Source organism: Electrona antarctica (assembly GCF_951216825.1).
Source record: "Electrona antarctica genome assembly, chromosome: 2".
In the NCBI taxonomy this organism is placed as follows: domain Eukaryota; kingdom Metazoa; phylum Chordata; class Actinopteri; order Myctophiformes; family Myctophidae; genus Electrona; species Electrona antarctica.
Genome location: NC_136807.1, coordinates 31,272,916 through 31,289,919, shown reverse-complemented (window position 1 = coordinate 31,289,919; position 17,004 = coordinate 31,272,916). Strand labels below are relative to the sequence as shown.

The 17,004-nt window shown below is 42.5% G+C and overlaps 1 protein-coding gene across 1 annotated transcript in view; it reads right to left on the bottom strand.

Annotated features, from left to right (window-relative positions):
• The window catches only part of LOC306932855 (fibulin-2-like), a 55,447-nt gene extending 40,119 nt beyond the window's left edge, over window positions 1–15,328 (bottom strand). The window contains exons 1-2 of the mRNA XM_079514813.1: window positions 15,244–15,328; window positions 9,557–11,079 (exon numbers count right to left, since the gene is read on the bottom strand). Coding sequence (XP_079370939.1) covers window positions 9,557–10,964 — 1,408 coding nt within the window. The 5' untranslated portion in view covers window positions 10,965–11,079; window positions 15,244–15,328. The remainder of the gene's footprint in view (window positions 1–9,556; window positions 11,080–15,243) is intronic.
• Between the last annotated feature and the right edge of the window lie 1,676 nt (window positions 15,329–17,004).

Here is a 17,004-nt window from a genome sequence, read left to right as displayed (position 1 = left end):
ACCCCCATCTGAAAATATGTCCTACCAGGGAACCCCAGAATAGAAGATTTGTGTTAAAAAAAAGAAGCAAAATGATTAAAAAAGTTTGAACATTTTTGAGATTCTTTCAAATTCTCAAAATTGCAGATGTAGAAGCTCGCAGCACTGGACGGTCCGAGGGTGCCCAGACTCACTTTGAGAACCAATTCTGTAGTGTACTGAGCAGTGCACAGCAGTGATTCTTAAAGTGGAGTCCAGAGACCCTCAGGGTTTCTTGGGAGGGATTCCAAATGGACCCTCAACATGACAGCAAGTGGTCAGGTTGGGCCGCGAATGCTTTCAAGATTTTCAAGTGGGCCGTGATCCAGAAACCGCTAAACAAGGGCTGTAATTAAGGATACTGTACATGTAGAAGGGCCTCCTCCAAATGTGGCCAATGTTTGCAGAGACAGAACAGCACCTTGCTAGTGTTTTATTAGAGACAGAACACTGAGAACAGCACCTTGCTAGTGTTTTATTAGAGACAGAACAGCACCTTGCTAGTGTTTTATTAGAGACAGAACAGCACCTTGCTAGTGTTTTATTAGAGACAGAACAGCACCTTGCTAGTGTTTTATTTGGCATTCCACCTGCAAACCTCTCAAGTCACCACCAATCTATGGACACATGCACGCACGCACGCACGCATGCACAAAGACACTAACAAAACAGAATCATGTGCGTGTACCTATTACAGCTATATGCTACAAGAGCCTCAATCTGCATCCACCATCAAGTGAGCCTATATTGGCTGTGTTTTCCTACATGTAGTAAATTGGTTCAATGTATTTCCCTGCACACCCTTACCAAAATACCCTCCAAAGCCCTGTAATTTGACCATGCAGCCATTTCCTGTTGCTTTATTATGTCTAATATATTCCAAGCTGCATGCACACCACGCCAGAGTGCAGGAAATTCTATAATTCCTTGCCCAGGCAAATCCATCTACAGACATTTATTCTTTTGGACCAGGTGATGGGGAAACGTATTCCTTATGAAACAATGTTGTCTGAGAGGTCAAGTTTCAAACTGCTCTTGGAAAAATCCTTCATTAGACTGAGATGACTTATTGGGTAGTCGGATTTATGCGTGTGGGATTATTGGGACGTTGGACTAACGCTACGCACCCGTCCATAATAGTACAGTCCCTCTGTTCTTATTTACAGTGGCGGAAGGTACATTTACTCTGCACAAAATTAAGTTTTAAGTACTTTTACTTTACTTGAGTATACTTTTCAGTACTTTATTATTATTTATTTTTTTATCCCACGATTTTGCAACCCATTTCTTTCATCCAGTGTCAATTATCTAATGTAATCCTGGGCGCTACACTATCTCTGCCAACCTGGGGGGGGGGGGGGGGGGGGGGCAGCGGACTGGCCTCATGCTTCCTTCTATGCATGAGGAGTCCAAGCTGCTTCTTTTCACCTGGGGAGAGTTTCCCGGCACTTTTCAATACTTAAAACTAAATAATCTGAGTTGGCTGTTTAGCAGCTCTCTCCGGTTCCAGCTCGTGTTTGTGTCTGCATGGTTTCCAGGCATCTGGAGCCCATGGGTTTATATTTACATGTGACATGTGCATCGTTTGGTGGTCAGTAAGCAGTAAGCACATGTTGTTGGAGCCAGATAGATAGATACTGTAGCAGCCTGGAAATTCCTTCAAGCAACCTGGAAGCACCCCAGATTATAAACAGGAGCCTCTGTCAAATGGATCCTCACAACAACAGTACCCAGCAAAAAATCCTGAGTGTTTATTCAACTCTGACAGGGTTAAAATGGACCCATTTTCTCTTATTCTTTTTTTACACTCTTGTTCTGACATTTTTCAGTGAAGGTAGGAACAGTAACATGTCCGGAATTCGCGTTCCTTTTCATCTTCAGGAAAATTATATATCTTCTCCTGAAAAGCAGCATGTCGTGACAGTGCTGGTGATAAAAACTCATTCCGTCTCACCTCAGGTTCCCAGATGATTTCTATACGCTTAGAGCCACATGTTCGTTCACCGTAACCTTGACTTGGTAAAATATAGTTTGCTGTTGGGCAAAAAACCTGCTATCTCCATATTTTATTTTATTCTACTTTTGCTACTTTTGAATTAGAATCCTGAAGTTCAGTTTTGGACACAATTATGAGGTTTCCACCCACAGACGTTATTATTAAAATATTTCAATACACTTTCTCAAGGTCGGGGGGGGGGTGCGGGGGGGTTGGGGGGGGCATTTCATCAATAATGCCCCACTTTGTCATACTACAGTGTCACACAAAAGTATAGTGCTACTATTGTGAGCTTGTAGATCTGTTATTTTTTGTTAAGGGAATGCGAAAGTGGTTAATTGCATACATCTGTCGGTTTTTATAAATATTTGTGAATAAAGTAATTGTGACTAAAATAATAACTACATGATACAGATTTTTTTTTCCTATTTCCTGAAAAGTAAACCGTTTTGGACATACAAGGTTTTTCCATCCAAACATTTTCAGATGGGGGTCCGTGCTGCGACCGAATACAAATTTGGGGTGCTTGACTTGAAAAGGTTTGAGAAGCACTGCGTTAGATTGATTCCTCCTTTGAGTTGATGAGAGGGGTGTGTGAAGAGGAAGAGGGGGGGGGGGGGGGGGGGGGGGGGGTGTACAACCTCAGCTCAGCTGCAGTGATTACTGGGGAGGATTGGGAGCTCCCAGAATCCTCGTGGGAGACCTGGGGTAATCACAGCGCGCTCATGAGGGAGCAGCATGTAGCGTCTGGCAATCAAGCCACAACAGTGGTCTCATTCATCACATGATGGGGGCATTGTGCTGCACACAGAACAGGTACAAGCTATAGCTCCCCTAGAAATCCTACACCAGGTCCAGGCCAGCCAGCCTCACCAAGTCTAAACAACCCATCCTGCACACGACTACTCCCCATCCCCCATTGCCCTCCATGACACACACACACACACGCATGCATGCACGCACCAGGGCCGGATTATAGGCCGCTAGGTGCAGCTGCACCGGGGCACTTGGCAAGGAGGGGCACCTTGGCAAAAAAAAGAATTTGGGGCACGGAGGTCCTGGGTTCGATTCCCGCTCGGGACGCTGTGGGTGCTGGCGGCATGATTCCTCCTCCGCGTCATCAGTGCCCATACCCGAGGCTGGGGTTGGCGAAAGGGCCTTTCTGTGTAGAGTTTGCATGTTCTCCCCGTGTCCCCTAGGGTAGGTACCCTCACAAAAAACATGCAGTAATCCTGGTCTCTAAACTGCCTCCCCCTGGCCAGCCAGGGCGCTTGATGGAGGGGAAAGGAACTGGTTGGAATAACGTGTTCCTTCCACGCGCTACGTCCAACCAGGGAAACTCCCCCCTGTCAGGTGTAAAGGAGCAACTTGGACACTCAGACATGAAGGAAGCATGAGTTCAAGTCTGTTGCTCTCCCCATGTCCCCCATATATGGGGACTAGGTTGGCGGAGGGTGTGTAGAGCCCAGGATCACATTAGATAATTGCCACAGGGGTGAAAAATGGGTTACAGAATCGTAAATATGGAGTTCTTTGTAAGGCATGTGCCCAAATATAGAGTGTTCTCAAGTTACGTGGATTACACACACAGACATACATACAGTACAGACAGAGACTTGGTGCATTTATAGATAGATTTCTAGTATTTTTTTACGATTAAAAAAAAAAAAGTTTTAAAAAATGTACAAATCCAAAAAAGAAATCCATACATTTTAAATTGCAGATCTACAAGTTCACAAAGCCTGACATCGCATTATGTTGTAAAGCTTGTTTCAGCGGTTCGGTTTCAGCACTTTTTAAATACTGTAGGGCTTAAGTGGTTACTTCATAATGTATTTTTGCAAGTTTGGGTTCCAGGGAGATACCACCAAACATATTGTTGTAGTTTGAGAGCCACTGCTCTACAATTTACAATTTAGGCATTAGCAGACAAAATTGAGCCAGCTTACAGTACAGTAAGCAAGGTAATCACAAGGTAATACATCAAATGGAAAGAAACAGTGTAGTGCCTCAGTAATCTTGGATCATAGGTAAACCAAGAACCAATATAAAAAAAATAACTATGTACATAGAAACTATACAAACTATAGGATGCCAGATCTTCAAATGAACGTGGCATCTGTCTACATAACATGCTAGTGATACGGTGAGTGCTACAGACTGAGGCGAAGTCTGAAGAGGTGAGTCTTCAGATTACAGCACAAGATTGGGAGTGAGTCTGCAGTTCTGACTGCAATGGGGTGTTCGTTCCACAGTTTGGGAGCCAGAAGGGAGGGACGTGTCTGGGACGTGTGGAGCGTTGTCCCGGATGTTTTAGGGTGGTGTTCTGTAGAGACAGAGAACACACACGAGAGGGGGGTGTATGTATGTATCGACTGAAAGAAAATAAGTTTACCGTGGGCCTTGCTTCAAGGCAAAGTGCTCCCGTTATGTTTGGTGAGAAGTACCCGCTGTGTTCTTTATATAATGCATGCTCTCTCTTTTCCTGTGCAAATGACTCTGGCATGCTCTGCTAAAAGCCTTGATAACAGGCTCTGCTCAAGGGCCTTATCAGCTTTCTGCAAGAGACTCATCCTGCCTGTACTTAAACATGTCACCATTCTGGAAATCTTCCCTCAGCCCAAGTGACCTTCACCACTGAACCCTAGCAGACTCCAGGGACTACAAGACAGGAGCCACTGGACAGGCTGCAGTGGGGGAAGAAGTACTCAGATTTTTTTACGACCATTTTCAACCTTCTTCTTGAGCAATCTTCATATAATTGCTCATTATAATATGGTACCATTTTGTCTACCCCATCTGTGTCTCAGAGGAGGGCTGTGGATAGTTTAGAAACCCGCCTACCAGTGACACCATCGATGGGGAATCCAAGCTAATAGTAACTGCAGGCTTGCTATTCCTGGAAAGTTAGCATGCTATAATGTAAGCCATTGATTAAGAATATAGATTCAATCTTTTTTCATCTATTTATTTTAGAACTTTTTTTTTTTGAATTTTTAAAGAACGATGATGTCACATGATGGTAGGCAAGTTTCTGAAACTGCCTACCAGTGAATGTCATGGTAACATATTATAATGAGTATTAGTGAGGACCAATGGGTGAAGCCTTTATAAAAGATACTACATGAGTAACAAAGTCCTGTATTCAACATTAATTTTTATTTACAAAGGTATTGGCATGGAGTACTTAAAGTATACTGAATTGTTTTCAACAGTAGCTGGTGATATATATTTTTGAGTAGACAAAGTATCAAATGTATGGTTTGTAATAATATTCTAAATCTATTCTACAATATAACTAGTAAGTAACTAATTTTCTTTCTTTTTTCCCCAAAATAATTGTAGTATTAAGTACAATTATTTGCCTTTGAGATGTAGATTAGCTGTGTAGAAGTATAAAGTATTGAAAAGCCTACATGCTCAACTAAAGTAAAGGTACCTCAGAATTACAGTACTTGAGTAAATCGTCTCTGTCAGGTGGAATGTCCAAAACTGTTAATTACTTTTCAGGATTCAAATAAAAAAATGGCAAAAGTAGCAGATCTGCAAGCTCAAAACGCATCGCTTCGAGTGTGTAGATCTGCTACTTTTGATACTTTTGTGTGACATTGACTGTAGTGTGATCGAGTAGGGCATTCATTTACCAAAAAAAACACATTTTAGAATATGGAGATAAGTGGTTTCTGCCGACAGGGGCAAAATGTGCTTAGTTGCTTTGCATCAGTAGACTGCACCCAGCTCCATGCACAGATTGAGACAGCTAATTTGTAGCCACAAGTTTGTATGAGGGCAGAAAGACGCGCAGCGTGAGGGTTTTCTTTCAGTTCAAGTCTACCATGAAGTTCTAACTTACAGCTATAACAATACCACAATGCGGCTCTGATTCCCAGCGGGGAACAATACATGGCTAGCGTGGGTGTGTAGTAGAATCATACAGTAGGCGTTCACAATACATTGTAGCTACAATTGACCTTGGCCAAGCACCGTATCGCTCCATCACACAATGTGCCAGGGGCAAACAATAAGGAACATTTGGTCCACACTCCAAGTACTATAGAACAGTAGTTTTCAAACGTTTTTCATGTCAAGGACCCCCAAAAAGATATGTATATGGCCGTGGATCCCCCTCCCAACATTTTCAAAAGAGCAGACAAGCTTGCAGTGCGGCACGAAGTGAGTGACATGCTGTGAGCTTGTAGATGTGCTGTTTTTGAATAAGAGAGAGAGAGAGAGAGATCTAAGTACTAGTAACTAGGACATTCTCTTATGGGGTCCCTGACACCAAAATGTTTTGAAATGGTGGTGGTGGTGATGGTGGTGGTGGCGGCTTAACTTGAAAATAGCAGATCGACAAGCTCACAACACCAAAGCTATCCCCACAATACGGATGCTGGGGTTTAAGTGGTTAATGCGTATCAATTTGGGGGTCCTTGACATGAACATGTTTGAAAACCACTGGTCTAGAAGTATGCTATATGGAATGGAGCTGGCAGGTACCTCTCTCTGTTGTCCACTCCCATACACACACATCTTATGTAGACACATACATACTAGACATTCCTATGGAGGCCAGGTGCTGAAAAGAAGAAAAGAAAAATCCCCAACAGGTCTCAACAACAGTCATATGGTGTGCTAAAAAGCAGGTTGGGTCGGACATTCTGCGGAAATAGCTGATCTTGAAGATTTGTGTTGATTTTTGCAGAAGAGATTTGGTGTAGAGGGAAATAAGACGGCCTGGTATAGAGCCCTGGGGGACCCCAGTCAACTAAATGTTTAAGTGGTTATCTAACCCAGTGGTTCTCAAACCTTTTTGTCTCAGGACACCCCTGGTCTGTATATAACGTTTTCATCCGAGGCACCCCTGAATTACATTGTTACTTTATAGAACCTTACATGTTATATTACGGTACGTAAATATGTAAATCTTTCCCCCTAAGGTACAGTTTGTGTCACGAGTAAAACCTTCCATTACGACAGATTTAAAATAACTTCATACTTGACATTTAACCACTTTAACCCCAGCATCCCTAGTCAACGTGATGCGTTGCTTGAGCTTGTAGATTGGCTATTTTTGGCGAGGTTTGGTGGTCCACCTTACTAAGTATAGAGGGTTTAAGTGGTTAAACTGAAGTGATATTGATACTGTACACTCCAAATATTATCAAAGTATTCTGTTGCACCCCTGGTCTTGTGCCACGTCACCCTAGGGTACGTGCCACGGCACCCTCTTTGAGAAACCCTAGTACAATATTGACCAAGTTTATTCCGTATATCAGATCCACTGTGGATGAAATGACATCAATCACAATTTCATCTGCAGGCTCACAAGGTCCAGCTTACTGCTTACACAATACAACTTGCAGTCACACTGATTACATTGTGCTATAAAATACTTTTGAAATATTAGTTATGCTATTGTATCCGTAACTCATCCACTTGAATTCCCGGGGCTCGTCTGATTGGTTCCTGACTCTCTGCAGATTGATTTAGCTAGCAGCAGAAAGCCTGTATTCCTCATCGTTCATCATCACGATATCCTCACTGTACGGCAGAAAGCTTGCATATCCCAATTTCAACGTTTTGCCGTTAATTGATGCCTTATTTCATCATGCAAGAGTGTCGCACAAAAGTAGTAGAAATAGCTGAAGTTCAAGTAGTGAAAATAGTAGCTATTCACGACTTAAAATGTTTTTTAAATAATAATGAAACAAGGAAGGGTTTTGGACATACAAGGTTTCCACCCGAGAGCGACAATATGATTTATCAATATATTCAACACCACTAACACCACCCGAAATTTCTCTTGATCTATGACCACCTTCCAAATCCCACTCTCAGACATGGTGGGTTATTTTTGTATTTATTTTTTTCCACCTCATACTTTCTCACGCGTTGTAATTCATCTCCCAGGCATCCGTGTAATCTCATCATTATCTGTTTTCAATCTCAGCACTTGGATATGGATTGGTTTATGGTTTATGCCTGGCAGGGGAGCGGAGCTGACAACTCCAACCAAACATGCTGATGCTCACATACAGTCTGAGGTTCTGCCGGTACGGTACACACACAGTCAAATCCCCCCAGTGTCTGAGAGTGACCCGGCCGGGCCTCCAGGGTCCATTTGTAGACTTTAACTGCATCCTTATTCCGAGGCGTCATAAAATACACATTAACATGAATCCAACATATTAGAAAAGATACTTGGTAAATGAAAAATCACACCCGTGTGAACTGAGTGGTGTAAGGTCTTATATAGCCTGTCTGACGTAATGAAATCATGTCTGACGTAATGAAATCACACCCGGGTGAACAGGGTGAACATAGCAACCATGCTCATTTTTTCTGCACAGACTAACAAAGCCAGTTGTAGGAGTGGTTTACACCACTCAAAAATATAGATAGTGTTGTCAAACAAGTCTATGAAGCCATCTATGAAATCTATGATTTTTTTTAATCTGCAACACAATTTTAAAGAGTATGTAGCGGGGGTCCCTGCTTCATCTCTGTCAACTAAGGATCCTTGGCCTGAAAAACATTGAAGACTCCTGCTGTGCTGTAGGGTTCAAGTGGTTAAGAGTATATTACACTGAACATATGACTGTGTAGGAGCAAATACTGGGTCAAGTTGGGAGGGTGGTGAATTATAATTTCATCATTCTGGTAGGGTTTCTAGGTGTAACAGTGTAATACTGTATGCATTCCAGTTACTGACTTCATACTTTGTGCAATCACAAGTGTGAGTAAGGTAGAGAAGTGCTTTCTAAGGAACCCAGGCTTTCCATGAATCATTGTTTTTCCTGGACTAAAGCCAGCTTGTACGGAGTGATTATGATTTCTTCAGCCCGAGCACAGGAAGTGAAAGACGAACGAAGAAAAGTATAGTTATTATTTAAAATGGAGAGACAACCAGCATCTGTCATCACTGCACTATGAGCCATCATCACACAGTGATGACTTTACAGTTTGTTTTAGAAGAAATCTGAAGGCCGCTGAAACTGATTTATTTTACAATAAAATTGCTTTCAACGCATCCATAAAGTACTGTCAATTAATATTAGAATATATCGAGAAATAAATGTGAATAAAAGTGTATTTATGTCATTTTACCTTAATTAATTAAGACCCATATTTCACATACTGTACATTTAGATATTTAACTAAATTGCTTTCTTGTTCTTAATATCTCTAATGTGTTTACTCCATATTAAAACATTACATAATTGACCTGAAATCTTGGGTTGATGTTGGTTATAACTATAGAAGGCAGCACTTGAAAGGAACTGCTGCATACTGTATATTTGTTGTGCTCACTCTAATCCTGCAGTGGGTCTCAAAGTGTTTGGAAACTTTCGAATCATTTGGGAAAATAATTACCCTAATCTTCTCTTCTGGGGGTCTTACTGGCACAAAACACTTTCAGATGGGGGTCTGCGGCCAAAATACATATCAATTTGGGGATCCTTGGCATGAAACAGTTTGAGAACCACTGCTCGAATAAACTCAAACAAGACTATTGCAACAAAAAAAGAACCATCAACTTACGCTCTGATGCGTCTGACTCCCTGTGCAGGGACTGGTAGTTGTGCAGCGTTTGGGCTTGTCTCCTCAGTTGATCCCCCTCCTCTAGAACCCTATTGACCGGAGCTCTGGTGGGACTGAACTGAACCGTTGGGTGAGAAGAAGAACCGTGCTCTACGTCTTCCCCATCTGGATGTCTGCCCTCCATCGGGTTGTTCTTCTCTGGCTCCTTCTCGCCTTGAGAGGAGCGGGAGTCACCATGAGCTTTGGCCGCGTGGCTGCTGCTCCTCTGACCATCTCTGTGTCTGTGGTGGTGACCACCAGCGTGTCTCCCGCGTGCCACTTGACTAATGTCCTTCAGAGAGTTCTGCAGCACTCTGTCCAGCTCGGCCGGCCGTCTGATGGGCCTATCAGCAGCTTCCTGTGGAGGCCGCAGGTCCTCTGTGGAGTCTCTCTGCGTGGTGGTGGTGGCTGCTGCTGCTGTCGTTACTGGTGTCGACGATTCCTCCGCAGCTCGAGTGTTGGTTTGGTCCAAGCGGTGATGGTGGTCCCCAGCACCCCTCCATCCAGCTTGAGCTCTAAGTTCCTGTCTCCTGTCATGGTGGACGCTGGAGGAAGAGGAGCCCAACGTTACGTGATGCGCTGGTGGTGGTATGGTGGTGGGTTCCAGGAACCGGGCAGGGTCCTGTTGAGTGGATAAAGTCGGCTCCGCCAGTGTGTTGTAGTCATAATCCTCTGTGCCCACATTGGGTGGATCTGGCTTATACAATGGCAACGTGTTGCCAAATGCCAGTTTGGAGAACGGTCCGGCGGGAGGGTCTGGTTGTCTCCTGTCAAGCGGGGGGCTCATGTCTCTCCCTGGGTTGTTGTTGTTGTCCACGGCGGTGGTGGTCGACATGGGCTTCTTAATGCTACGCGCGTTGCAGCCAGGGATGGGCGAGCACATCAAGCGCCCGCCGTCGTTCGGACAGTGACACACCTGACAGTGGTCCATCTGAATGGAGTGGCCCGCCTCGTATTTCCTGTTGCCTTGCACACAGCCGATGCGCTTGCACTGCTGGCATCCATCAGCGGGTTGCGCCACGTCGATGCAGTTGGCTGGAATCTCGGGGCACGGAATAAAACGGCAGCTTATTTTACCGCCGCCCCGAGGACAGGAGCACTCTGTGCTTCCAAAATCCACAAAGTAAGACTTTCCCTCTGGAACCTTCCCTGTCTGGAAGCCCATGGAGAGACAGTCATAGTACTGGTAGCCCTCGCACATGCATCCCCTTCGGACACACGTGGGACAGCAGGCACCCCGGTTCAAAACCTCCTCGATGCAGTTCTGCAGAACGGGGCAGTCCACGTTTATGCACGACTGTGCACTACAGGTCTCTAGACACAGTATCGTCCAACATAGAAACAATAATGTCAACTTCTGACTGTACATTTTTGCACAAAAAAGTAATACTTGAGGTTACAATTTTAAGTTGAATGTTAGACGGCTGCTCCTCTTCAGATGTCTAGATTTCCGATTTGGAGTTTCTTCACTGGCCTCTTTAAGTCTGTAAAAGTAAAACATAATACAATTACATTTGATTTGAATACAAACAAGGATTTCACATACGCACACTGCTCACACACAGACTCAGGCACCCACACATTCAACTGCACACAAGTGTATTTGTTGTTTGTCATACCTGAAATGAAATGAAATGAAATGATTACTATATATTTACCCAGGGTATCTGGGCTAAGCTCAAGAACTTGTTTCCAGCCAGGCCCTTATGTTTATGTTTGAATACTTTGTTTAAGATTATGGGTTCCTTTCTCACCTGCACTTATTTTCAGTCTTTTAATAATGCTACCTTTATGTACTGTTTTTAGTGTTTTATATACTACAGTATATGCATCATGCCATGCATTATGATGAGTAATAATTTGAAAGCCTTTATCATCTACTACCTAATGCATTATGTGTACATGCCTTCTCCGTTGCCACAGTGCTAGAAGGAGCATGGTGCTTTTGGCCAAAGGTAAGAATGTTAAATTGTAGACATTATTCTGTCTGGTGGTAAAAATAGAGTTGAAAAGAAAAAGCAAATCAGGACATACTGTACTTTGCCATAAAATCCCCAGTTTTAATGCACTGTACAGAACAGTAAGATGAGATGACAACGTATCAAAGATAGTGATTTACTGTTTGGGATAGCACATTTTGGTAGAAAGTGTTTTCTTCTCTAGAATCTGTAGCAGATGTGTGCGGATGCCATGCAGCATACAGGCATATGAATCCACTCAGCAGCAGGATTCATGTCTGCCTGCCCTACACTACAGTATAGTAGCTGCTGGAATAATAAACCATTCCAGCTGCAACAAATCTAACATAGAAATAATAATAAACTTGTGCCATACCATTAATGGGGCTGTATAAGTGATATTTTATTTATTTATTTTTCGGTTAAGATAAGTGCTATAGTGCTATATTCTGATAGAAGTCATTGCTATTTGCTAAAGTGTGATACAATTACACACACACACACACACACACACACACACACACACACACACACACACACACACACACACACACACACACACACACACACACACACACACACACACACTTTAGATGCTCTCTACTGGTTCTTCAGCTTAGTTCAGTATGAATTAGGATTTTGTTGCTGTTGGGCAGAAACCTCTTGTCTCCATATTTTTGTGTTTTCTTTTCCGTAAATGAATGCCTTACTTGATCATCATACAGTGTCGCACAAAAACATCGAAAGTAGCAGTTAAAGGGGAATACCACTCATTAATATACCTTAGAGCTGTTGTGTGGAAATTTGAATTTGAATCCTGAAAAGTAACTGTTTTATAATGAGGTTTCCACCCGACAGACAATTTATAGAGAAATTTACACTGGGATTAGAATGGATGCATTTAACCCGGTTTTAGAGGTGTTGTTGTCAGTATTCTTGCAAACATGCATTAAAATCAAATGCATACAAATAATATACCTGCATGGTTAGCATTCAGTTATAACTGGTATTATTTCTGACATAGCCTACAGCAGCAGTATTACGCTTTAGTCTCATGAGTCAGTGATATGACTTCAAATCAAAGAGCATATTGAAAAACAGGTGTTTTATATTGAACGTTCCTGTTTCTCCCTCCGTATAAATGCCACGGGCCAAGGGACATGACATTTCATGCTGAAATGTCTCAACGGTCTATCTTAAAAATCAGAGATTAAAGCAAAGTCCAGATTGAATATCCATAACCACAGACTGAATATTATTCAATTTGTAGAACAAGCTTGTTTCTGTATAAAAAAATATGTTTGATATAATGCCAATAGTGCATTGTTTAGAGCTATTTCTCAAACGTATATGCACAGTACTGTATGTACTCAACACACATGCGTAGGCCTACATCGTACACACAGTAGGGCAGGCTATATGGAAGACCATATCATTATATTGTAACAGGAAGCAGGGCAGAGACAGAGGCCAAAACAAAGTGTGTCCATGTTGACATGCTATATCTTTTGTTCCTTGCTCATTGTGCACCTTGTTGTATGAGAGAAACCTGCTCCAACACGTCTCTCAGTACCGAGTTACAATTCACAACTCTCCATCTCTACATTAAGACAATACCTGAAGCACACAGTACATTAATTATTATAAATGACCCTTGACCTCCAATTTGATATGTATTTGGCCTCCTCGCCCCCCTTTTGAATAGATTTTGTTCTCGAAAATACCGTGCTCTACAATTTCACAATGACTTACATTGTGACACGTTGTGAGTTTAGATCGGCTATTTTTGAGTATAGCAAAAATAAAATAGGGTGCTTCAACTTTGCTGGGGACCTCCTCCTGGAACCCCCCAAAGAGCTAGTGGACTTTCCCGGACAGTCCAGACCTCACTTTGAGAACAACATGTGTCATGGCAGGTGGAAATTTCTGCTTGTGCTCATATAGCCATGGGAATGAAGGGAATTATTCTCTACCTCATGAGGCAGGGATGGTGGACAGGAGGCTCTTCTCTGTCAAAGCAAAATGCATTGAAGCATTGTCCATTTTAAAAGAAAGAGGTAACGAAAATATAGGAATATAAGTTTGGCAAACTCTCACATCTGTCTCTATCACTTCATCAGCCAGACAAAGCCACGGAATGATATCGTCTCTGTCGGGTGGAAACCTCACCTCACATGTCCAAAACTGTTACTTTCAATTCAAAAGTAGCAGATCTACAAGCTCGAAACAGATCTGCTACTTGTCGATGCATTTGTGTGATGCTTTAGTATGATCAAGTCGGGAGTTAATTTACGGGGGGGGGGGAAACACACACACAAAGTTAGAATATGGAGATAAGAGGTTTCTGGCCGACAGCAGTGATATGAAGTATAGTGCAGTACTGCTTGAGGAATAATGATGTCTTTGTGTGTCCGGGTATGAAATCATCTCACCAGATCTTGAACATAACTGGCACATGGCCCACCGGTTTGGTGCTCTTGCGGTGAACCGCCAAAGTTCAAACTCAATGTTGTTGACAATTGACATACACTGTAGTAAACTCTCAACATCATCTGCTGTAACTGAACGTGAAAATGTAATTGATGATTGATTTCTGACATAACAGACAGCTTTAAATAATGAATCTTGATAAGGCTGTTTTCTGTGAATGAGATGTATTGGCTGGACTGTTTTGTTTCACTATACCAGTTCAGTGCCCTACAAGACATTCCAAACAGTCATTGTATGCTTTGTCTGCCCAGTAGCCACGTTTGTGTGACCTTTATCCCTTTGCTCAAAGTGACTGTGACACATACAGTTTACACACACACACACACAGTCAGTCACACACACAGTCAGTCACACACACACACACACACACACACACACACACACACACACACACACACACACACACACACACACACACACACACACACACACACACACAGTTGCACACTCACATACTCCAACATACAATGAATTCCAGCATCTGTAGAGATAGATAAGATAAAGTCCTCAGTCAGTCAGCAGTGCATTGAGCACATATCACAGACAGACAAGTTTTAAACCCCCGTAAACAGTGATGCTGATGATATGATGTAGTGTAGCGTAGCGTGTAGTGTTTCTCTTCCCAGTTCCCACAAAATTGAATCATTTAATGATGATGATGATTCTTAGGAAAACACATTGTGAAAGTGCAAGTGGAGAATGCAGTTTCTTTTCCCACTGACCTGTGACCATTTACTAGACTAGAACATTTAGACCACATGCTGAGGAACCATTTGTTCAATGAATTCATAATAATAATAATTTCTATAGATATTCTAATATTTCTATAGCTATAAATTGATAAATACAATTTATACAATGTTCATTTGGGTTGATTTTAAGCATCTAAATTGGTTAATAGGCCTATGGCTACAATTTAATCTGGTTAATAATATAATGGCTTATTGTTACTTTTTCCTCTGAGTAAATTGTCGTTCGAATTTTAAATGAAACATGTCATGTTCTCCACTCCATCTGTGTTGAACAGGCTTTACCGACTGAAGCAAGTGTGTATTATTATTATGCACTGGCACGCTGAATGGAAAACATGTAGCATCTCATCATCCTCCACAAAAATAAACAACACACACAAAACTGTCCCGTCCCACACACGGGACAACGACATTTTAAAACAATACTAATGGAACTTCATGTGCTCACCTTGCGTTGATGTTGCGTTGCTTGTCAGTGTGCGGTGCGCTTCAGAAGGAAACTTGTCCATGAAGTTTGTACGTTGTGCGTTCTGTGCGTTCTGCTCCGTTCGGGAGGGTGTGAGTGCAGCAGCGCCCCTCTCCCCTTTTTAGGAGGGCGGGACAACATGCTGCTGCTGTGGAATTGTTCCAAAATAACTTCGCGGTCAGGAATGAATTCAACTTCATATTTATTCGCCTTTATAATGACTGCAAAATTATTCTTCATCATCGCTTGAATCAATATGCCTCTCTTGCGAACATCTGTGAATTCAATTGCTCTAGCGAGCCTGCATACTTTTCAAAGGAATGATGTGCGACGAACAGCCGATCAATTTACTTGGTATAATTAGCCTATGCTATTTTGTGCAAGGTTGTTGTAAGTGGTTAATTTAGACGTGGAAAAACTATCTCTGTTCTAACAGTGAAGCATGGCCTATCAATTTAGCCCAGGTTATCGTTTCACTTAATTTCTTCCCTTAAATAGCCACCACCACTACACTCTAGTCTGTCCTAAATCAAACTCACACAGACAAATGTAATCACATGATGTCTTTAGCCTACATCAAACTATCTTTTCGTATAATTGCATTTACATCATATCTGGCTGTCTCTGTGGCTGTAATTCATATATACAGACTCTTTTAAAGTGTTCAAATAGTATCTAACCTAATTTTATCCTGGTGCACACTGGTTGTATACTATGTATAGCCTATAAAGCAATCCTCCTCACTTCTGCAATATAACTGATGAGTTTGAACTCTGGGGTCACTTGGGTCAGCAGCATAAAGTGAAGACAAAGGCAGCTTCAGTGGATGAAGAGATTGATCACACAAACCCAAGGGCCAGTGGGGGCCATTGGCTACTTTGTTTTAGGGGCCCCCCTTGACTAATCAATGACAGAGAGTCAGTGGCCCCATTAGTGGTCTTTTCTGTGCTCAGTCTCATGAATATGCACACAGCTGCCAAGAGAGGAAAACACACAAGGATGTTTTTTTATGTGAATCGGAATCATCGAAAGTGATACAATATCTTCTCGGACTTGGCTCTGTAACACTTATAATGTTTGTTTCTTCACTGCTTGTTTTCCTCTGAATTTCACATTTCAGTTCAGTAATTGTTAACAGTTGAATAAAAGTCTGTGCAAACACGCACGCACGCACGCACGCACGCACGCACGCACGCACAGCAACACACACACACACACACACACACACACACACGTCACATACTGTACACACGCGCGCGCACGCATGCACGCACAAACACACACACACACACACACACACACACACACACAGTAAAATCCTCACTGCTCAGTATACAGAGAATGTATAAATGTATTTATAACTAAATGGACCCCCCCACACACACACACACACACACACACACACACACACACACACACACGCAGTAAAATCCTCAATGTACGTAACTCTGAGAGTGTATACTTAATGTAACCAAATCATTTGGTTACACTTACAGAGTTAAAGGTTTATACTGTGCAAGCATCTCAAAAGCCAATCTTGGAACACTAGACATCTGGACCTAATAGGTTCCACAAAGTAGGCTACAGTAGGCTATGTCACCGAGTACATTCATAATCTCATCCAATATTGTGATTTGTACACAGTGTGTATCTGGGGCTGCACACCGCATGCAGAGAGCCACATTGTGTTCTGGTCCAAAGTTATAAGTGTGATCTCAGCTTGACCTGTGCCAGGCCGACTTT